General features: G+C 36.2%; 1 protein-coding gene across 13 annotated transcripts in view; it reads left to right on the top strand.

Annotated features, from left to right (window-relative positions):
• Positions 1-24522, top strand: part of Dennd1a (DENN domain containing 1A) — a 504614-nt gene that overhangs the window by 134632 nt on the left and 345460 nt on the right. For all 13 annotated transcript variants that reach the window (XR_011704159.1, XM_071600929.1, XM_027944539.3 and 10 more), the window contains exon 4: positions 19955-20004. Coding sequence is in view for 12 of the 13 variants with exons in the window: in XM_071600929.1 (XP_071457030.1) it covers positions 19955-20004 (50 nt within the window). In the remaining variant the exon portion in view is untranslated. The remainder of the gene's footprint in view (positions 1-19954; positions 20005-24522) is intronic.

Raw genomic sequence — 24522 nt, 5'->3', positions numbered from 1 at the left:
CATAATTATGGAAATAATTGGTAAAACTTATTGCGATTAGTGCAGTTTTAATGAATACTAATTGAATTAAGGGAGAAAAGCAGAGTTAAATTAGAATGTTAGCAAATTATGGTCACCACTCTCATCAAACCCTATCTTTGGCTTCAAAACATGTATTTTTCAGATTTATAAACATAAGCCTTTAGTAATTATAATGTGTGGAATGAGATAGTTTAAAATAAAAGATATAGGAACCTATCAGAAGATTTCCATATATAGCCTTGTAATGTCTCAAGTATAATAGGCATTAGGCATATTGTGTTACAACATACTGGTTGTAATGTGATTACTTTGTGTACTAAAACATGTAGGATTAATAATTTATATTCACAATTGCACTTTTTATAGTTGGTTTGTTCTAAGAATGATGATTAAGAGTTGAGTGTGCTAGAAGTTGCTTCTCCATTTGCTCAGCCATAGTTTGATGAAGTAGTGAGTGTCTTAGAACTCTTTGAAGAGTGGTTGAGCATACTTACTTTCCTGCCTTAGTATATGCAGATCTCTATTTGGAGTTGCAGGTAATTTTTCTTTCCACTGGCACTGAAACAGAGGTTATAATGAAACCAACAATCTTTATATATTTATAGAAACTATAAAAATTTTATGGAAATCTTTATATAGAAACTAACAGTATTTCTTGTACAAGCTCTACAAGAAATGTAGAAACATGGTACATTGGGAAAAATAAAAAGGTGCCCTTTCTTTTATGGTTTTAACATGGCCTATGTGATTTCAAAATTTCACTATAAGCAGTTAAGCAAATTATGAAAACATACATTAAGTATATACTAAAAAGGAACAAAAATACGTTGTATAACTCGGGCTAATTGTGATGGAAATTGGCATTTCTGAGTTGCATGTGATTGCTTAAATATGGAGTTTTCATCTGTTCATGTTTCAGGTATTCTCTAAAGAAAACATTTCTTAAGTTTTCTGTTACTTGCAAATTATCTATGTAAATCAATTGGAAGATTCAGATTAGAAAGACACTAGAGATAATATTTAAATAAGACTTGGTTTTGAATGTTGATGATGGCCTCATTCTTTTGGTGAGCTCCAACTTATGAAAACTTCTGTGTGATTTTCTTCTTAATTTTGGTAAGCCAGAGACTAAATATTTCTATTTCAAAATTTATTCATAATGTTAATTCGTTGAAAGAATATTGTTTAATAAGAAATTACACATGTATTCCACAGTTCCTAAATTTTTTGTTATGGTGAAAGGAAGTCATATTATGCCAACATTATATGACACACATGTGTAATATTCACACAAAGTGTAAAACAAATGATAAAATTTGATTTCATGTCTTTATTAGGCAGGGAAACATAAGCAAGAGATACTTTATTTTATAAAATGTGTCTTTGATTCAGCAATGCTTTTGCCAATTTTTCTTTGTTGATTTGTTTATTTGAGCCATAGATCTTTTAATTAGAATTGAAATTTGGGGTTTTTGCTCCCTTGGGCCTTACAGTCACTGAATTCACAAAGAATAGAATTGGACTTGGGTATATCCCATTTCTCTTGAAAACATTTGATCTCTCTCTCTCTCTCTCTCTCTCTCTCCCCCGCCTCTCTCCCTTCCCCCCTGCCTCTCTCCCTTCCCCCCTCCCTCCCTCTCTCTCTCCTTCCCTCCCTCCCCCCTTCTCCCCACCCCCCTGCCTCTGTCCCTTCCTCCCCCAATCTTCTCCAGAGTGGGTACTTCTACCCTACTTATATAGTCTATTCAAGTTGGGTCACTCTAAATAGTTAGGTCCATTTAATCTTGGAAACTAACTTTCTTTTTTCTTTTTTAAGACTGGGTCTTGGTCTATTGCCCAGGCTAGTCTCAAACTCGGCTTAAGTGATTGTCCTGCCTCAGCTTCCCAAGTGCCTGAGACCATAGGTACATACCAGTACTTGTGGCTGATCTGGGAAACATTTTATGAAATTCTGTACCATGGAACAGAATTTGTGAATTCATTTGAATATCGTCTGAAGAATTTACCTATATAATGGCCAAATAGATCATGTTTTAAAATGATTCTGCAACCTGATCTGAAAAACAATGACTTAAGCCAGGTGTGGTGGCACATGTCTATAATCCCAGTGACTTACCATAGCAAGTTCAAAGCCAGCCTCAGCAATTTAGGAAGGCCCTAAGCAACTTAGCCAGACCCTTTCTCAAAATAAAATAACAAAAGGGCTAGGGATGTAGCTCAGTAGTTAAGTGCCCCTGAGTTCAATCCCTATACCAAAACCAAAAACAAAACAAAATACTGACTTATAGTTACAAGTGACTATGTTTTCTGCTTTTTTACCCTTCATATCTGTTTTTGGTGTCAAATACAATCTGAGATTAAGTTTGGTTTGTGCATTAATTGAGAGAGAGATTGGTAAGTACATATCTGCATGCTGTGGGTCAGACACTGTTGCAGGTAACAAGAAAGAGAAGTAGACTCCATGTCTTCTCTGCAGAAGTGTACTGTCTGTTAGACTGAAGGACAGGCATGTCTTGTCCGAGCTGTTTAGATGGGATTGGAACAATGAAGTGGTTAAGACACCTGAAGTTGGGAGTGTCTCTGAAAACTAGGACCTTTGGATGGTGATGCCTGCAATTTCTTGTTCTTTGTGATGTGAAGCCATAGATATTAAAGTTAACTAGAGTGGTAAAAACCCAGTGAAAGATCTTAGGGCCACCCTTAAGGAAAGGCTTGTTTAGATGTATGCTTTTTTGTTTTTGTGGTTCTGGGGATTGGACCTAGAGCCTCATGCATGCTGGGTAAGTGCTACATCCCCATCCCTTTTTATTTTATTTTGAGACAGGGTCTACGTTGATGAGGCTGGCCACAAACTTGCAATCCTACTGTCTCAGCCTCCTGAGTCACCGGGATAATAGGTTTGTACCATCATGCCCAGCCTAGATATGTCCTTTTTAAGATTGCCTGTTGATTCATGTAGTTTTTAACCACTTGCTTAAAAAGGTCAGTTTTTATATTTCTTTGTAACTTAGCAGTCTGGGATTGTTGGTGAATCTGTAACTTTTTTATCCAAAGATACAAATTCTCAGTCTCTTTAGACCCTAAAACCTGGGAGGTGATTGTTGGCATGATACCAACAAAGCACCCTGGTGAAGCAGCTTTCTTGAACTGCTACTTGAGTAACCACAATTGCCCCCAAGATATATATAAGATACACACACACACACACACACACACACACACACACACAAATATATGTATATATGGAACTGTTTTGATGGATTACATTATAACTTTGTAAAAAAAATTCATTCATAGGGCTGAGGATGTGGTTCAAGTGGTAACGCGCTTGCCTGGCATGCATGTGGCCCTGGGTTCCATCCTCAGCACCACATTAAAAAATAAATAAAGATGTTGTGTCCACTGAAAACTGAAAAATAAATATTAAAAAATTCTCTCTCTCTTTAAAAATATTCATTCATAAATTGAAGATGTATAAATGTATCCCAGAGTAAAAATCTGGTTCTTTATGTATGTTTAAAAGTGTCTCATTGTTGACAGGTGGCTGGCTTAAATGTTCTTCAAATGTAGGCTCACAGAAGGGTAAAAAAATCCATCATGTGCTGCTTTTTATTTTCTCCTGTGTTGTTACAAGTCAAATTTATTATCTGGGACAAATATCTGATTAGTGCTCTTTAGAGTGTTTGCCAAAGACCAACTATTTTGTATGTAAGAGGTGTTCTTTTATAATACCCATAATCCTGAGTTTTACCCCATTTCCAGAAAACAGTGACTTTAAGAATTAGATGTTGTTGAACCGGCTTCTTGATGCAAATATGTTTCAAAACCTTAAACGTTTAGCCAGACTCATTTGAAAAATTGAGACATTTTCTGTCTTAAGGCTCTTCTTTTGAGTGAAGGTTTCTTCCCAGTTTGGTCATTCTCTAGTTGTTATAATTATGAAGAAGGAACTCAGGAAAAAGACAAATTCTTTTTGAGCCATACTTTCTGAAAGCATGCCAAGGTAGACAGCTATGGTAATTTATGTAATCCTTATTTATACATTCTTATAATAAGTGTTTTCCTGGTTTTCTTCTGGCTCCAAAAACAGCTCCACTAAATATTAGGTGTCTTTTTAGTACTTTTGAATAATTGTGTTTTTCACAATTTACCCGATGATTAGAACTAAGAAGACTAGGCCTGCTTTTGAGAGCTGTAGTCTCCATCTTATCTTTAGCTTCATGTAACCATGAAGCTCCTTGGGTGCACGGACACATTTGCATTAAGTCCTCTTTGTTGTCCTTCCTAAACTGCTCTCTTGGCTATGCAAGTCTTCTATTCCCCTTTGCATTCACAATCCAAGCTTCTCCCATGTATACTTTTCCTAATAGCCAACAAACAACCCAGTTACCCTAAAGTTACTACCCTCCATAAGATGGCCCGGGATGCCCTTCAAAAACCTAAATCAACTCACAGTGTTTCTCTTCAGTTACTGGTGCCTTTAGGATCTACCCTAAATTCCTTAACTTGGGTTAAGGCCCATCATCATCTGACCTTGACCCATCTTCTAGCCTTGTCTCCTGTGACTTCCCCTTATATCCAAGATGCAAGATGCTTCACCATTTCCCAGCATGCTTTACTCTTTCACTTCTGTATATTTTTGCTCAAATTGTTTTTGGGATTTTTTTTTTTTGGTCCCTTTTGTCCCCCTACCCCACTTCCATACCAATACCAATATGCTTATGTTAATTATTAAATGCCCAGTGTGTATTACCTTCTCTGTGAAACGTGTCCTGACTAAATTAGTCACTGTACTCTTAGCTCTTGGAGAGCACTTGGGATGTTTACTCCTTACATTATCTAGTTTATGTCTGTCTCTCTGTCAGTCTGTAAACTCTTCCATTATAGAAAAGGTTATAGCTAGTGTTAGAGGGCCCTCTTATCAGGTAGGACAAATGAGGGACTTGGTGAATAATATGAAGCAAGTGAGCTTGGAAGCATGATAGTGGTGATTAAGAGCATGGATGGACTTTGGATTTGGACTGCTTGGGTTTCAAACCCAGCTCTGCCATTTGTCACTTTGGGATTTCATTTCCTCACTTGTAAACTAGAGATGATCATAGTAAAGACCTCACAGGATTCTGGTGAGATTTAGTTGATTTGAAATGTCTGAAGTAAAAACAAAAACAACAATAAAAAAGAAATGTGTGAAGTACTTAGACGAACACCTGGTACCTAATAATTGTATAGTCTCAACTAAGTTTAAGCTATCAGGGAACCCAAGTTTGGTGCCTCTTTTTTGTCTGGTGTTCAAGTTGTGTATGGTAAGCTTTGCTTCTAGAGTTTCAGACCTGTTTTAGGAAGAATTCTGGAAAATTTTTTCCTTTCTAAATCTACATTGTTCCAGAATGAAATTTAGAGAAGTCACAAAAGTGATTGAGGTACTTTGTCAAGGAAAGAAAGAATAAATAACCAGGTAATGGTTACTATTATTGATATTCTAAAATGTACTAAAATATAAACATTTTTAAATGGTGATGAAGGGGTTTCACATTAAAAAATCATTACAGTTGTAAAATCTATTATGTTGAGACTCCTATGTTCAAAACCTCAGAAATTTATTAATAGATTCCACTGTCCTTGTAAATGAACCCTTTGGGCTGCGTGTAATACTTTGTATTACTGTGGCAGCTTTCATTTTTAAAGTACTTATATGCAATATAGTAGAGTTAAGATTCTTCTGACCATCATAATTTCAAACTGTCTTAATTTTGGTCAGTTTCAGATTTCAAATGTGCTATAACATGAAGCCGAGATTGTGAGCATGTGTGTGTGTGTAAGTTCATGTACTCATGTGCATGTAGCTAGTGGGGGGGTTGGTGGATGAAAATGAAAGGCATCTTATAATTGAGATTGTCTTTGTTTTTCTTTTTAAATATGCTGAGGACCAAACCATAACCTTGTGCAAGGCATTGTCTTTTTAAAAAACTCAAGCTCATCAAAGAACATTTATTTTCCTATCAACCTTGTGAATATGTGATGTTTCATATTGCTTTTATTTCTGGAATATTCTTATAGAGTGTGTATGTATAGGAAATACTGACTTGTTTTTCAAAAATGGTTCATATATCACCTCCTCTGAGGAGTCTTTCACGTTCCCAGGTGGACTTGATAATACCTTCCTTTTATCTTGACTATATTTCTATCAGAAAACCTAGAACATGTTATCCTTACTTATGTGTTCTCTCTTACCCCTAGTCAGGAATTCATAGGTTCTTGTTTGCTTCAAATCCAAGGCTTCAGAACCTGTTGCTGTGTGAATGGATGTTAGGACGCCAGATATTTGATATATAATAATAATAAATGGCTGAACAGTGTTCACATTGTGATCTTTGGGCTCAGAATTTGAACAAATCAAAATGTGCATTTTTGAAATCTCAATTTGCCTAACAGAGTTTTAACCAGAGGTGTTTAAGATTCTTGTGTTTGAATATGTTTCAAATATGATGCCTCTTTATATAACATTTAGTTTTAGAAGCATAACCTGTAAATTGCCAAGAATATTATTTTTATCAGAGCACTCTGCCAACCTACCAGATTCTTATTTCTGGAGCTCGAAACCCCTGGCAAGTTGAGAAATATTTTTGGATTTTTAAAAACGTATCTGTTATAATAAACAGATTTTTAATGGCTGCTAGAAATACTTTTCATTATTTCTCATTTATTTCTTAAGAAATCCTCCCCCCCCCCCCAACAATTTAAATGCTTTTTTCCTCCTTTGTTATGTTTGGCCCAAAGAAAAGATAGAAAACTAATATTCCCATGGTATATGAGATTTGACTTTGCATATGTTACTTTGGGAAAAAGCTTTTCATTTTTCAGCCTCATTGTATTCATCTGAAAATGAGAAGGTTTTATGCTTTGGACATAATGTCCCCCCACCCCCAACCCACCCACCCACCCACCCAAATTCCTGTGTTAATGCAGAAAGTATGGAGGTAAAGTAATTGGATTGTAGGAGTCATAACTAGTCCATCCTAGTTTGAATGGATTGACTGGGTGATAACTATAAGCAGTTGGGGGCATGACTGGAAGAAGTAGGTCACTGGAAGTAGGCCCTGGAAGGGTACATTCTTCCCTGTGGTCTTTTCCCCCTTCCTCTCTCTGTTTCTTGGTCCCCCAGATGGGTTGCCTCACTTTGGGCCCAGAGCAATCAACTTGGCCATCTATGGACTAAACCTCTTAACCTGTTAGCCCAAATAGACTTTTTATCCTTTTATTGTCAGGTATTTTGGTTCCAGAGATGCTAAAGCTGACTGAAACAGAAAGTAATACTAATTCTGTAGAATTTGGCAAGAGAAGAAGCCATAATATCTAGATAACACCGAATTTGTCTACTTCAGTGTTTTCCAGCATAAATGAGATGAAGCAAAGAGAAGGTTTTTTGTTAAATTCTTAGTCTGCAGTCAAGTGAATAAAAATTAAATCTTCTACCATCCCTTTTCAGTTTTTCCTCACAAAGCAGAACCCACTATTTATTTATGATGAAACAACTGTTTATCATTTCCCTGCCTTGCAGACAAACACTGGTGTCCCTCTCTTGGTTCTGGTGACCATAGCATCCAACCCAGGATACTTTTGAGAGTTCAGGGGAGTACATTGATTACCAGAATCGTGGGCACACCTGGGATATCCTGAGCAAACTGGCAAGTAAGATTACCCTGCCCTAAGAACCTTTAACAGAACAGCACAAATGTTCCACTCCACTGTTGCAAGTGGGGTGAGGTAGGAGAGGGACATTAGATTAGTTCTGTTCCCCATGAAGGGCTGCTCCTGCAGAGTTGCAGCCATGTGTGTGGTACTGTGGAGATGAAATGTTGATAAATAGGGATGGAGAGGGAAAATCTCTCAGTAGAGATTTAGGCAACCAATTACTTCACCAGTCTACCTGAAGCTAATTCTACTCAGCTCATCTATAAGGCTCATAATTCTGCCTGAGTTTACAATAGGATCATTGAGCATATGTGTAAAACAAAACAAACAAAACAAAACAAAAACCTCCTAGCACTAGACTTGACACTTAGTAGCTGTTTTGTAAGTCCCTTTCCAGTTGTCACCCAACTTTCTCCAGAGAACGGTGACCGCTGGCATATGAGAGGCAAAATTAAGGCTGAATAGGTTGGTTTCATAACCAGAAGAAACATTGTTCACTTTTAATTGCATGTGTAATTCCTGTTATTAGGCATAAATGATAAACTTTTGACAGAAATTACTAATTTTACATTTATACAAATTTGAGTAGTTTTATTTTTTCATTTTCTATGTAAAAAATAAGTCTTAAGTTTCACTCTCTAATAAATTCAAATCTATGCTTTGGCCCGTGTGATCTCTCTGCTTTTTGTGAAGATTAAACAAGAAGGCATGTAGACTGTAGGTACAGTGCTTGACAACGGAAAGTGCTTCATTAATGCTCTTTCTTCCCTTCTCAATCTCTAGACTGTCATCCAGTCATTTTTGTCAGCACCATCATTCACTGGGCATTTTCTTTGTGCCAGGCACTCTGCTAGACACTGACATTGGGTCTAATCCTTACCTTTCTTAATTTCATCTAAATATTTTATAAGTCTATGAAGAGACAGGCTTGTAAAATATTTCACCAATTCCAAGATGCACACTTTTTTCATATATTAACATCTCTGAAATTGGGATTTGTCTTAGAGTTGATGATGTATCATTTCATTTGCAGCATTTTTTAGCCTAGTGGTATTTAAAAATACTATATTTATAATTCATGACTTCTTAAGAATTAATGATATTTAGCAAATTAATTGCAAAAAAATCACACATGCTTTCTCTGTGTGTATTAAAATGGATTTTGGAAACTCAGAAGAAATACCGACTATAAGGGAGTAGGTTCAGAAGAGATGGTCCTGTTCAAATTTGTTACAGTTCCTTTGTTGCTGTCTTTGAGCACAACCACTCTCCCTACTGCCAGGGTTATTATTCAAGGCTCCTCTTTCTTCTGGGATGCCTGAAGGGCACCCAGCTGGATGTCTTTCCCCTCCTGTGGGAATGTAGGATGCTGAGATTATGGTCAGTTTGGTGATAGGAAGAACAGCCAAAGAATTGGGATGTCCTGAGTCTGCCTGGGGGTCTGGAACAGTTAAGAGTGGGATAAGAGGTTGAAAAGTTGTGTGTAAACTGGATGCAGAAGGTTCAAACACTTCGGTGACTTTCTATGCATTACAGTAAAGTTTTGACTCCTTGACATGCCCTGTAAGGTCCTGTGTGATGTGACCCCTGCCAGGCTGTCCAAGCTTACTTGCCTCTCTCTCTCACCATCGCCTCTTCTGCTCCAACCTACTAGCTTCTTTGTGCAAAGGACTCAATGTCCAGTGGCCCTTCCCCCTGCTGCTACTTTTGTATTCCCTCTCCAAATATTTACTTGTTGGATTCCTATTCATTTCTTAAGTCCCACTTCAATGTCGCTTCCCAAGAGGCCTTTCTTGATCCTTCTAACTTTAGGCCCTTGTCATTTTTCTAGAGCTCTCTGTTCTTAGGTATTTTGGCACCCATTTCTATAGTCTCTTTCTTTCCAGTTAGATCCTAAGCTCCATGTGGACAGGCACCATACCTCTTACTTGGTTACTGCCTTTCGTCTCTAGCACACTGTCTGGTACTAAATATGTCTTCTTGCTTAGGGAACCACATTGGTTTTCTTTTTTAAGATGATTTTGACATAGATTTGATTTTAGAATTCCTTTATCCTCTGTCTTGTTTACTAACACTTGGAAAAGTTTCAAGGAATCAGAAGCTTTTCTTGACAAAGTTATGTTGAACTCCAACAACCTTGGATTAAGTCACATGCATTTGAATCTAAGTCATGTGAGTGGATCATCTGTCCCCTAGCAAGAATCAGTGGTGGTCTGAGAGCCTTTCTTGTTCTGATAGGATGAAAGAGATTAGCAGATATATAGGAACCCAGATGACAAATTTGGATCGTAGACATGTCCAGCCTGAGACCCTGTGAGAGGTGAGGCGGAATGTGCAATAGGCAGTTAGAACAGGAGCCTGAAGCTGCAAAGGTAGTCCAGGATGAAGATTTCAATTCGAGAGTCATTTAATTAGTGAAGATAATGGAAACTAAAGTATATGTAGACTGTTATTAAAGGAGGATGCAGAGAGAGAAGGAGGAAGATAAAATCCTGGGAAACACATTGAAGGGAAAGATGTTGGAATGGACACCAGAAGTTGAGTAGAGAGAGAGAGAGGCAAGAAGAGGCCCACCTATTTTCTTTATCTAACAGAACCTTGGACAAATATTTGGGCCATGAGTAGAGTACCAGAAAAGCTCTTCCCCTATTTTAATATTATTTTCAAAAATGTTATAAATAAAATCATTCTCAAAGGGAGGAGCTGTCAATAATTCAGAGAACATGAATTCATTTATCTGTCAAGAAAACCCTTGACCTCACCTATAGAAGTGAACTGTTAATGCAACAAGGCCCTGGGTGCATCCTCAGCACTGAAAAAACCCAAAACAGAACAAGACAAAAAAACAGAAAAAAAAAAAATTGTTTATAAAAGAAGCAACTATTTTTGTGATGAGTCCGTGTCACAGAAGAGTTGTGAATTCTAGGTGGTAGAAATATTTTTAATTCTTTGTAATAATTTTTTTTTCTTAAAAAAGGGTGTGTTTGCCTGCAGTAGACATTTGACTACTTAGCAACAACCAGGTGTGAATTATTGGGTTTCCAGAAATACTGTGGTTGGCAAGGTCATTTTACCTTTTAGGAATTTGAGTTTGGGGACAGTAGTGAATTTGTATCATGTTGTTACCAGGCTCCTAGGTCAGGATTGACAAAATATTGCTAGCTGGCCAAATCTTGCCCAGGGCCAAAGTTTTTGTTTTTAAATGACCTATGAACACTAAGATTTTTTTTTCTTTTACCCTTTGTAGGGCTTATAAAAAAACAAAGAAGACTGTGACAGAGACTCTTAAGTAGCCCACAAACCTAAAATATTTACTGCTAACCATTTAGAGAAAAGGAGTTGCTGACTCCTTTAGGTTGTAAGTTGTGTGTGAAATGAACCCAAAATTCACAGGGAAACTGAAATTGATGTAATTCCAAAATGTTTAAATGTGTTAGGGCTTTTCTATGAAATAGTGACTTACCTCTTGAATCCAGAGAACACATTTTTGGTGGCAACAGGCGTACTTTGATTGAAAGCTGCCTTGTGCAACATGACAGATCATCAGAGTAAAAGGACTTCTGTACTGTGTGGTATCTTGGAATGTTTAAACCTCTTCCGGTTCCATTGTTGTTCATGGTTTATCTCAGGCAGCCTCAGGTAAACATTAGCCTCTGTATGTTGCAGCAAAATATGCAAAGCGAAAGAACACATATCTATGACATTGAATTATTTTCTTTGATTTTATTTTTTTCTCTAAAGGGACTCCCCCCACCCTTGTTACAAAGTTTAAATTCCTTGAGTGTTAGATTTTAGAAAACTTTTTCAAATTTCAGTAGGTTTTCATATCATCTTGCCTTTTGACTTTGTAATGAGATATCATCACAATCTATTTTGATTATATAAATTTCTTCAGTCTTAAATCCTCCTTATATCTTTCTATCAAAATATGTAGGCTGTGAGAAATAAAAGTTCTATAAATAGAGATGACTGTTTAGTGAGACCTTATCTAATCAACTGCTAAATAATACTCTCTCAAAAGTGGATTTGATATTTACATTTCAGTTTTCATATTCTGCTCACAATGTTTGTTGATGGTGTCTAACATCCCCTGGCACTGGATAAATAAAGCCTATTATTTTCTTTTCAACCTTTTCAGCTATTATTCTCATACAAGAGCTAATAAGAAGGTTAGGTATATTACCAAACTATGATCCTGTTCATCAGAAGAAGCTAGGAATCTTGATTAACACGCCTTGTTAACTGATGATTTCAGTTCCATACTGGTAGTGCTAGAATAATTTGTATAAACCAAGCAGTACAGATTCCTTATTTTAGCACTAAGACTTACAAAGGCTTCTTTTAGCAGCCTTTAATTTTGTACTTATGTATGTGACATAGCCTGTGGCTGTGATAGCTACTGTGAATCTGCAGTTGTTTGGGGATGAAAGGAGGAGGCAGCTGGAAACTCGGTAGCTACATCTAGCTGTCTACCTAGAGAAGGCCTTGATTTCAAGTTTATCTAAACAAGCTCGACTAATCCCAACTATCTGGGGGGATCCACTGTCAAAACAAGCAGCGTGGCCTGGAGGCAAACACAGCTATACAGAAATGAAGGCTGGGGCTTCCAATACTCTGATGACTGCATACTGGAGGCTTTTTTTCCCCCCTGAAAGAGGGTAAGAGAGGTAGAATTTGCATAATGCCTTTTCATTGGAAACTTTTGGAAAGCTGACAGACCTCCAGCTTATAGATCTGTAGCCACAATACACAGTCTATAGGAGAATCCTTGAATGACCTAACCATATTGAAAGAAAATATAAAAGCGTCCAAGTATAGCCAAGTGAGAGAGGAAAAGAGGCCGATGCATTGTCTAACATCTGCTGTACTTCTCGTTAGTTTTGTTCTTTGCTATTCTGTGTGGACTTTGGAGAAGCCTAAGACAGCCTAACATGAATCCTATAATCTTCCTTCTGAATATTTATGTAGCGTGCCAGCTTCTAAGCTGTCCTTTGCGTTTTCCTACTTCCCCCTCATTTTCATGCTCTCAAATGAGGCCAACATTTCAAAAGCTAAATAAATGTTTGTGAATGTTTATAAAAGATTTGCATAAATTTGTCCTTGTCTGACAAAGATCACTTTTTTCTTATGCCAGTTCTGAAAAATTTTTTTTAAGGTTTTGGTGCTTGTCTTGACAACAAAGTCCTGCATCCCAGAACAATGATTGCTGATTAAGTGGGAATGCAATTGTGACTGAATAGGCTTTCAAGATACTGGCTAAAAAAACCCCATCATCTGAAGGCTGAATTATAGAATTTAGAAAATATTATCAAAAGTACACATTTAAATCAATTTTTCAGTACCGTATCATTAGGTAAGACAAAGAGTCTCACAAATTAAAAGAAAAATATAGCCACCCATGGTTTAAAAAATTCTCCCACATAAATTTTAATAATTGAAATGTTTCAGTAACTCAGAATATCACCTTTCTTTCCTACATTTGAACATATTTAAAAATAATCTTTAGACTGTTAGGTAGTTTTTGGAAACCGTGAGTCTCCCAGTGGTACGAGTTAATATGGTTACTGGGTTGGTGATGGGAGGGGATTACCAGGCAGTCCTTTAAGACATCTGAATGCTCAATCATACCTTGAGAAAATCCAAACTATATGAAATATGTGTCAGGACATAATTATAGGACACATAATACACATATATACAGAGTACCCAGATATTTGTGCCACTGATGTGTTTGCTGAATTCATTTATCTTTTAAAATTAGAATAGATTTTGTGGAGTGGCAGGGGAAGTTGGGGGTAGAGGTGCTAATTTAGTTCAGAGATATTTGAAGATTGGCAGGAGAGAGAGGTAACAGCCAGTTCTGTTAGTCCTTTAGTTGTATTGGTTTAGAGGTTTAAGTTGTCATTAAGGCACAAACTAGAGCCACTTCTCTGACACAGTTTTTATCACATCTGCTAGGCTTATGTCCCAAGAGGAGACGTGGAGAGCAGTGAATTCAGCACGGGCCCATTATCGACTGCTTTTTCGTGTGTTGTAAAAGGAGTGAGACCTCAGGGAGGCTTGGAGCCTCCTCCCGTGTAATGTCCAAGTCAGATTTGAAGGACTGGTGGCAGGAAAGCTTTGGCCTTGGGGTGTGAATTCTAAGAAATAGAGGCACAATTAAGTTTAAAAAATTCAAGGACTTTGAGCTTGATAATGAAAGATTTTTTTCCTAGACTAATGTGAACAGAAAAGATGCCCATCTGTGCACATTTTTGTGTGCATTTAAAATATTTAAAAGCTGACAGCTTTTAATATGCTTACAAAATAGTATTTCTATCAGTGCTCTTTTTTCTTTCTTTTTTTTTTTTTTTTTTACCCCCGCCCCTTTTTTTTTTTTTTTTTTTTTTTGATAGTATCTTCCTGAGGGCAAGTTGCTTCTTCAGTGAAACCATGTTTGCAGTTTTACTGTTGGGACCCTATTCCTTTGGTATGTGCTGACTTGTAGCCCCTCTTCCTCCTCCTTTTAAGAAATATTGAAAACATGCCTGGTCAGATAACAGGAATTAAAATGATTAAGGAAATGCATAAGACAAAAATATTTTTGAGTAATAATAATAGATCTGAGGAATTATATTATTGATGCCACCAAATAGTAATTATAAGAGATGGTAACCAAATCAGTTGTTCATTTGTTAAGTATTTGAAATAACATTAAGAATTTTATTGGCCTTTAATACTTTGTAAATAAAGCTCTCATTTTCAACCCCTTTGATGTAAGGTTTAAAGTCAATAAAAAGAAATCTTGGAATAGAGCATGTTATATAATATTGTGATTATGGAACAATTTTATTTTAGGTAGTTTTTGAAAGAAAGGGAAGGATGCAAAAGAATAATTTTGTTAAAAAGTTTTTACTTCGGACTTCAGAAGGTCATGGAGATTGATATGTAAAAATAGTTCTAGGGATGGCTCTTGTGCTGTTGTATACCTTCCTTTTCTGCACTTAATATCCTTGACAATTTAGATATAAAGCTTATTTGATACATGATTATAGAACATGATGATTTTCTTTATTTCATAGTAATTTTTTGAATTACAATATAGTAATGCTTTGAATTACAACATGTATTCTGAATAATAGGTAATATACAGATTACTATAATTATACACATGACTCAAAATCAACTAAAGTTTATAAAATGTAAACTAGGAGTAAATATTGAATATTCCTATCAAGGAAAGGAAGCAGACTCTGTAGCCTTTGAGCCACATTGTTAGAAATTTGACCCAGCTTTTATGTTTGGTATTGAAAGGTCTTTCTGTAAAATTCTTTATTCAAAGCTTCTTTTTCTCACTGAACAACAACAACAAAAACAATGAAAAAGAAAAGTTGTTTTTAGCCAGAGTATGGATCTAGGATTTAATTTGACACTCAAAGTGAAGGTGAAAAATTATATTTCCTGTTTTCACATTTAGGAAACTTCTGATCAACATTCTTGAACTTGTTGCTAATTAAGCTTCCAAGATCTTCTGTTTTCCCCTTCTTAACCATTTAAAATCTTTGTTTGCTTTCCCTCAGAGTCCCTGGTTTTAACTTGAAATAGCTTGAAGTAGAAATTTTGTTAGCTTTTTAATGTTTGGATTTGTGTGTGTTCTGTTTTTAACTTTCAACTTGAGTTTTAAGATCATCAATCAAAGATTTTTCTTTCAAGTTGGTGGCACTGCTCTCAATTGCAGGACTTAGAGGGTCAGCATTTCACTCATGCTATTAAAAAAAAAAACTTAGAGTATTTTAGGAATTTGAGCTCCACGGATCTTTTCATCACATACCTACATTTTGAAATGAACAAATAAATTAGATAAGAAACCCAGGAAATGTTCTCCTACAGTTTCCCGCCTCTCCCTACTTTGCTTTCTCTCTTTTTTTTTTTTGGGGGGGGGGGGATAAAGGTAAATTATCTATTCCTCTATCAGATTTCAGCAAACCACAAAGAGGCTAATTGTGGCTTTATATATTTCAAAATACTTTCACTTATTTATGCCTTTCATTTAAATGTTTTCTTGCACACATTTTTTTCCACTTTTGAACTGTAAGAATGTGGCTCATCTCCCCACATTCTATAGCTCCATTGGACATTATGATCAGCTTGTGCTTTTATCTTTCAGATGACATTTATTTGTGAGGTATATATGTCTGTGTATGACTGGCATTTGTTTTCATCTGCCACATAATACTATTTTTTTGTAAGTTTCAGTGAAGCAATGAAAACAAAGTATTGGACATTTGAAACGAGCTGTTACAAAATTGCCTATACTCCCTCACCTTGTACACCAAATTCAGAGCAAATTGGTAAAAATCTCATGATTAATAATGCCAATTAACTTCATTGAATTTAGTTTTCAAGATTTTGCTTCCATATAGGATCCTATAATGGATAATATTATAAATTTAAACCTTTACCTTTACAGGATTTTTAAGAGATTGGCTCAGTGCCAGTACATAATCAACTTTGCCCAGATTGGAGCAAATTCCCTTGATGAGCTTTCTGACCAGATGAGAATTTGTGTTGGGTGAAATGAATCAGGTGTAGACTGAAATGAACTTTGAGTTCATTTCTGAATTTCATTCGAAAGTGTGTCCAGGGTTAGGTGTTTTAATTTCATATTTTGGTTCATATTCAGACGTGGGGTCTACTTGTAGGCAGAGCTTTGTAGATGTTGTTGCAGTCTGCCATTTAATATATGCTCAACTGAAAGGTTTTTCTAACTGCCTGCCTACCACAGTTCCTCCCTGCCCCCTCTGCTCCTGTTTCTTCCCATGTGAAGTATCATATATTTTGTTAGGAAGAAAAGCCCTTTTGGAAATTGCCTATTTCATAAATTGTCTGGTGACACAAAGGGGTTGAATGCTATCTTCTTGTCTCATTTATTTTGAAAACTTTGCTACTGAACTCACCTTAATCAATGAGCTCAGTGTTGTCTCCAATAAGTTATGTGTTGGATATATTGATTGGGAGGGATTTTAGAAAACCCGTCTGGGGTTTATAATGTCAGCAGTGTTTTGATTATGAAAAGAGTTGGAACCTGGGGACATGGAACCAGGTGGCGAATGTCCTAAAGCCAGTGGTGACATGGTGGACTGGTTCCCTCCTGGGATCTAGTTCATGCCCTGCACTTTAACTGTGGTGACTGGCTACTATAGATTCACTTTTTTTGCTCATTAAAATGTTAAAAAATCAAACTGTACATAGAAAGATTTGTGAAAATATAAACTTGGGAATTGATCTGGAGAACACAATCCTTTCCACCCCTCGTCTTCCCAATGAGGTCATTTACATTTCATCAGCTGTGCTGCATCTCAAGATCCGATTTATGTGGCAGTACTTGAAGTTGTACTGAGGCTGGTTGTCTGAAAGAGCTTGTGTTTCAAGGGAGAACAGAAAAATTGCCTTCTATGAAGAAAGTTCCCTAGCCAAAGATGCAGATTCTAGAGAGAAAAAGAGGCTGGTAAACTGGTTTAATGATCGTTTCCCTAGTAAAGTTGATATTGAAAGATTCTGGCACACTCTGCCATAACTAGAATGCTCAAAATAAATTTAAATCAGGGGTTAAAAACCCCTCCCTCCCTTGGAGAGTGGCCTTTTCATATTTGAATAAGTGAGTTTTTCTTTTGTCAAAGAGGATGAGGTAAGGTAATTGAAAGGAAAGCATTGGTCTTAAGAAATGTGGTTTATTTTAGCAGTTTTTATTTACAAAGAACAGGCTTGTTTTCACTCCCTCATCTTGTCCTCCCCTTCCCAAACTGAGAGGTCGATATTTCAATTCTGATTGATATCATGTGTGAATATGCCTAGCACCAAGTTTTCCTCTGACAGCACACCATCAACTAGTTTGACTTAAATTGGAATATCAAGCTCTTGCAGTATCACAAACATGAAGAAACATATTGTAATGTACAAACATGTGTCTACATTTGCCTATATTTCCTTTTCTCACCACCCCCCCCCCGCCCCATTGCTTAATTAGACTTATAACTATTTTCTTAGGTAAAAAAGGAAGATTGATGGGAGATGGGTTACACTTAATCTGTTTGGTAGTTTGATATTCTTTCTAGTATTATCTGACAAGTTCAAGATTGGTTTTTACTCTTGACAGTAGAAAGTGGTAAGTAGTTGTTATATTATAGTGAGTAATAAGTTGGGCTTATTAGATTTCTTGACTGCTGTAGGGCATGATGCTTTCTCATAGCCATGGGGGTCCTTTCTTTAAAAAATCTTTGAGGCCTTTTGCCAGCATAACTCCAGCATAGAGTAGAGTACAGAAGTGCTTTATGCACCTAAAACTTTTGAGGGGTAAAAGATAACTGTCTTTGTAGCTGATATTGGCAGTGAGTGAGAGCTTAGAACTGAATTTTAAAGAATAATGAAGATAAGAGATACTTTGTGATGTTATTTGAAAGTTGACATAGATTTTTTTTGCAAATAAGTCATGAGTTTTGTGTTTGTGAATTAGTCTATTTTCTAATTAACTAAAACTTAAAGTGACTGTTTATATGATTTCTTTTCCAATACTTGATGTAATGACATCACACAGAAATTGCTCTTGAGGTGATTCTGTGAGACTAGTTATTGTAATTTATTTAAACAACTGGTTTAAAAGCAATATGTATGGGCCTCTGAATACCACATTACAAAATTAAATTTTTTATAAGTAATGTCTCTTAGAATATGCTGAGGTATTCTTATCTACTTTATTTTTGAGTTTTCTATTCATTATTCTTTCATGACATGCCTTAACAGTGCTGTGATACACATAGTACCAGTTCAAGATGATATTAAAAAATAGGATATGCTCAATTGAATTATGTAGGCAGAACATGCTCTGGCAGAGCAAGTCAATGTGCTTTCTGCTTCATTGAGTGGGTTATTAGATTGATGTGGTTTATTTCTTGAATGATAGAACTGGTTTTAAAAATAAATGAAGCGAGAAGCATCAATTCAGTTAGCATTGATAATTCATTATTATTGGTTAGAAAAGTGCTACATTTGTAAACCGATCTTTAATTTATCACTTGGATTAGGATTTGCAGTGGGCTGGTTTGTTTTAATTTGAACCAGCTTCTCAGTGATTGAAAAATGTGTTCTTCATTTTGTCTTGGAAGCTAGGATTTTAAATAGTTAAAAAGCAAATCAAATGCATGAAAGGAATACTTTTTTTAAAATTTATAACATTGGTCTATGAACATATGATAAGCACAACTGTGGGCTATCAAAGCCTGCAGTTAAATTAAGTCAAGCTAAAGAAAGTCCTATGAAGAACGTAGTAATTACGTGTGTATATGTTTATATATGTGTTTAGCTATGTGTATATATGTGAAATGGGCCTGTTGGGAAAAGCCCCACACCACTATACACTATGTCTGATGTTCCAGTGTTTATTTTTGTCTTAATGTAAGAAGATTGCCTTTTATGAAAACAAATCTTTGAGATGTCACTCTACTTTTTGTGTCTCTCTCCTGAATATTGTGCTTGGTTTTATTTACCTTGATATTTGTTTAAAAAAAGGTTTAGACTGGTAGTTTGCTTTAGATTTCCATAAATTATAAACAGGTAACATATTATGATAATGGTATTTAAATAAAAATAGTATACACTTAGAGTGGTTACAGTTTACAGTTTGATTCCAAAATTAATTTCTGCCCCAAATGGCAACTTCTTTGTAAATGAAGTTTTGAACTTTAAAATATGTAGTTGATAATGTTCAGGGACAATTATCTTCAAGTTGGCTTTCTATTCTGCTGTGATTTGGCCTATTGATATTGGGAAGTGTTGTCTAATCCCGGCCTCCTCTGTTCCTAGGTAACAGGCAAAAACAGTGCCAGCAACAGCAGCCCTGCCAGGCCAAACCCATGTGGCTCAGTGTTATTCACTCTGATCCATATGGTCAGGCTGGAGATGGTCCCTGGAGGGGTGTTAACACTCAGCAACCCAACCGCCTCCCTCCCTTCAGAGCTTTCCTGCATGGCTCCTGCTGCTTACCCATGTGTGATTCTTGATTAATTTTTCATTTTTAATGAAGTTTGATCATGTTTATTATTTCTCATGATTGACTGCCTGGTACTCCTCCCATGTAATTGATAAAGCCCATATTTCTTCATCTGTCTTCTCTTTCTTCAGGGTAAAGTTGTTAGATTGTGCTGTGGTTAATGTTAGATTTATTGGTCCCATTAGATGTATAAATTATCTCTCCTTCTCTCCACAGGAAGTTCTACAGACTTTGACCAAGTTTTGTTTCCCCTTCTATGTGGACAGGTAGTGTCAGATTTTCAAACTTTATTAGCAAAAAAAAAAGTGTTAATGAATCTGCTATAGAAAATAAAAACCATACCATTCTTAACATTCTGTCTGTTTAACCATCATTTTAAAACATCTGAGTTCCAAGGAGAGTTGTTATATTCTCCTTTCCTGGGGATTTTATAGACATTATCAAAAAGTTTAAAGCTTAGAGCTTTATATTGGTTAGTTTGTGACATGTATTTTATATTGCATTAATTTTTTGATTTTGGTTATCAGACTTAAACCATGATTAAGAATGGTTGGTGTTTAATCCAGGGCTGTTTAATTTTTATTTAAATCTGAATATATTTGGCTTAAATAATATTATCTTACTTTATGATCTTATGAGTATTGTATAGATTTTGTTTTCCTAGACTTCACCTTATAATTTAAATTAACACAGGTCTATCTTGTTTAAAGGTATTCAGCTAATTAAAAGGCATGTTGCTACATAGTGTTTTACATTTTGTTTTGGTGGCCAAGAATAGTAATATCTCTGGGGAAATCAGCATTTTTTATAGGTTTCTAGACTAAAAAATACACAAACATCTAAACATTTCCCTAATATTTACATTATGATAAACTGTTTCTTGAAGAGGTACAAGTATAGGAACTCTTAAGGTAAATAAAATAATCTGAGGGTTTTTGTTGTTGTTGTTGTTTGTTTGTTTTTGAAATAAGCCATTGTTTAATGGTAACAATTTTAGTAAAGCTTTTTCTTCTATTTTATAAAAACTATAATTTACTAATTATATTAGTACAGTGAAAACACAGTGATCTTTATCTTTTTTCAGGAGATATCCCTCTGTTTTTCACTATAGTTGAAACATTATGTTTTGGAAGCATTTATTTGTTCTCTTGATTTTTGTCTTTTCTTCAGTCTTAATGGAAAATTGAATTACAAAATTGTACATGATGTTTTAAAAATCCCACTTTTAGTGACAGGTTATAGGAAATAACCATTATAAGTAATTTTATAATATGTTCCAAGAAAGCTATAAAATGTGCCCATCTTCAGGAAGGTTCTATTGTGTATTTCAGTGTGCCCAAGCAAGGCAGGATCCGAAGGATTTTAGTCTTTTAGAGTACATGTGGGTAGTGTGCTGCTTGTTGTCCCCCACCTCCTGCCCCTGCCCCATAAACCTAAGTAGTGTGAGATGGGAATTGGTAGCCAAAGGAGTTTTAAAAAGTACTAAAAAGCAACTCTGGAAGGTTGCCAGCCACTTAATCACTGCTCTCCTTGGTTCTAACATGTTATTTTTTAAGCCAATCAACCATTGTAGTATTTCCAGACTCAGATCTTTTTAAACCGTGGTACCAGGGATGTTTTAGTAGCAGATTGATGCTCAAAACAGAGTATCCTTAATTTTATGAGGGTCAGTCATTGTAATGAGAGTCCTCTTGTATCTTCTTTATCCTAGTCCTCCTAAAAATAGCAAGGAAGTAGGGTTTTGTTTAGAGATGTTTAATGCAAACTTCACATTTATATGTATGATTTAGTGATGCATGAAATCTCCTCCAGTCACTTATAAAATGTATTACAAATTATGGCAAGGACATATTTATACAAACTAATAAACCGAAATGTTTTAAAAATGTAGTTAGATGTTTAACAAAGGAGAATTAAGAACACATTTTTAATGTGATTTCTTGTTAGGGTAGTGATCTGTTTTGGCTAGGTGTTCCTTAATTGGCTTTGTAAACTAATTTTGGAAGATAGGCACAATGAGATTGTCTCCCTTTAACCCCCAACACATACCACACACACTTCTGTTTCTCTTGCTTACAGTACATGCATACCTCTCTGCTCACCTACCTGTCTGGATGATTACATTCTGACATTGAAGAAAAAGTTTGTTCAGTGATAATCCTAAGTCTTTTTTATTACCAGTAATGTTGGGAACCTTTTCATTGTCATCGGAAACACATTTTTCCTCTAAAATGAATTTCTTCAAATTACCCTCCCCTAATCATGTTCCTCACGTGGTTTTGATAAAATGACTTTGGAGACAGAGTTATCCTTTTATGAATATATTTTATCCTTGCCATGTTCAATAGTTTTTCTTACATTGTATTATATTATATACCCAATGAGTATTGATAAATTCTATTGATACCAGAAACAAAAACCCACCCACTGTGTTTTGGCGACTGTATTTCATCTCTTTTGTTTCCCTGCCTCTAACTTTGACATATGTTAATGCAGAAGAGATAATCATAATTAAGTTCACTTACAAGACATGCAAAGGATTTAATGTTACAATTTTTTTTTATTAGTTTGCAGTTAGCAGTGTCAAATGGATATGTCCAGATTCAGAGGCCCACAAAACTCCCTAGGTGTGTTTATGATATTGTTGGACTTAGAAAATATGCTAGCATGGGAGATGAGCAATGCCCCAGGTGATTGCATTCAAAAGAGAAAGCTTTCTAATCTTTTTAGTATCTGTGCTTTTCTACCCTAAGGAACAGTAATACAACTCTCTGACATCTCTAGTCTGTATCAAGAGTGGGATTTTCACAGTCGTCATCAAATCACCCGTTAACATTGACATCTTGCTGTCTGTCTCTTGTGTTTTAAGATTTTTCTTTCTGAAACTAGGACTTATGAAAAATAACAATGCTAGTAACTCTTCAAAGGAAAGTGCATTCTCTTGTATTATCTCATTTTATCATCCTGCCATAAGAGGTAAGAACAAGTACCATTATCTTCGTTTGAAATGAAGTGTAAGTTGTGGGGAAATTGTGACTTATCCAAGGTCCTTTTAGGCTACCAGTGCATCCCAGATTCCCATCCCCGCAATGAGTACATTTTTCAGTAGATCACTTTGTGGGAAAGGGCAGTCACCAAGCATAGAGGGAGGAAAGTAGCATTTGCGCTCCTAATTGATTCTAGTCACTGTGCTGTACACTCTTGTCACTCCCTCACTTGTTCTTTCCCAGTAACTATAAGAGATAGGTGTGTCCCTCCTCTCCCCAGAAGAGCAAAGGAAGGGTCAGGATGTAGCATTATGTTGGGTAATGTGCAGGATATAGAAATGGTCTCAGACTTGGAACCCTGTTCTCCATGTGTTTCCCAGTCTAGACCAAGAAGGATTATGAAGGCATTTTAAACAATATTCAAAAGGATGGGAGGTTATAGAAGACTGAGATGGTCAGAGAAAACTTGATATGGTGGGTGAGACTCATGTTGAGTCCGCCAGGCCAGCAAGAAGTGGATAAGTGGAAGGGGGAGCCTAACTAACACCCCATATGCACTGCAGAGCAAAGCAGAGGAGAAACTCCCAGTGAGATGTTCAGCCAGAGCAGATGGAGCCTGCTGGGGAGAGGGTGACGTGTACCATGATAGCTTGGGCTCTGGCCACAGGAAGCCTTGAAAATGTGTGGGAGCAGGACTGCAAAATTTTAAAGCTGAAATTCATCTGGTTCAAGCACCCCATTTTATGGAAGGGAAGCCAAGATCTGCAGAGGGGAAATGACTTGCTTATTGTCACAACTAGGTAATTACAGAGCTGGGAAAGAACAGGTACATCTATTCCCAGCCCAGAGTTTTTTCTACCCTTCTCTGTCTTTGAAGCTTTTGGTGGAGAGGAGTAATGAAGTATCTGTGCTCAGTTCTCTGTATTGCTTTCAAAAATTTTCATTATTATTGATAAAAGCAGTCTCTCTAAATAAAAGACGTGTCCCATTCCATATTGTGGTTGGTACTTCTTTGCACTTGACAACTGACACCCAGCTTCAGGTAGTCAGAGCACTCATTGGATGATGGAAAAGCTATTGCTTTCCATGCTTGTTCTTATCCTCTTTCAGAACTCAATCAGTTACTATTCAGTTGCTTTGTGAATTATACTTGTACCCACCAATGACAGGAGCGTGAAATGAAATGACATCATCTTTTTAGGGGCAGAGGCACCATTTAATGATTTAGGATGTCACCACAGATGCAAATGTGGTTTAAATGCTGCTTATCTTTTTTTTTTTTTTAATTTATATATAACAGCGGAATGCATTACAGTTACATCTGTAGAGCACAATTTTTCATATCTCTGGTTGTGTATATAGTATATTCACACCAATTCATGTCTTCATACATGTACTTTGGATAATAATGATCATCACATTTAATCATCATTAATTACCCCATGCCCAGTCCCTTCCCCTCCTACCCCTTTGCCCTATCTAGAGTTCATCTATTCCTCCCATGCTCCCTCTCCCTATCCTACTATGAATCAGCCTCCTTATATCAAAGAAAACATTTGGCATTTGTTTTTTGGGGATTGGCTAATTTCACTTAGCATTATCTTCTCTAACTCCATCCATTTACCTGCAAATGCCATGATTTTATTCTCTTATTGCTGAGTAATATTCCATTGTGTGTACCACATTTTTTTTTTTTAATCCATTCATCTACTGAAGGGCATCTAGGTTGGTTCCACAGTTTAGCTATTGTGAATTGTGCTGCTATAAACATTGATGTGGCTGTGTCCCTGTAGTATG

Source organism: Marmota flaviventris, chromosome 13 (genome assembly GCF_047511675.1).
Source record: "Marmota flaviventris isolate mMarFla1 chromosome 13, mMarFla1.hap1, whole genome shotgun sequence".
Taxonomy (NCBI): Eukaryota; Metazoa; Chordata; class Mammalia; order Rodentia; family Sciuridae; genus Marmota; species Marmota flaviventris.
Note: the sequence above shows the minus strand (reverse complement) of the source record. Positions and strands in the feature narration are given on the sequence as shown.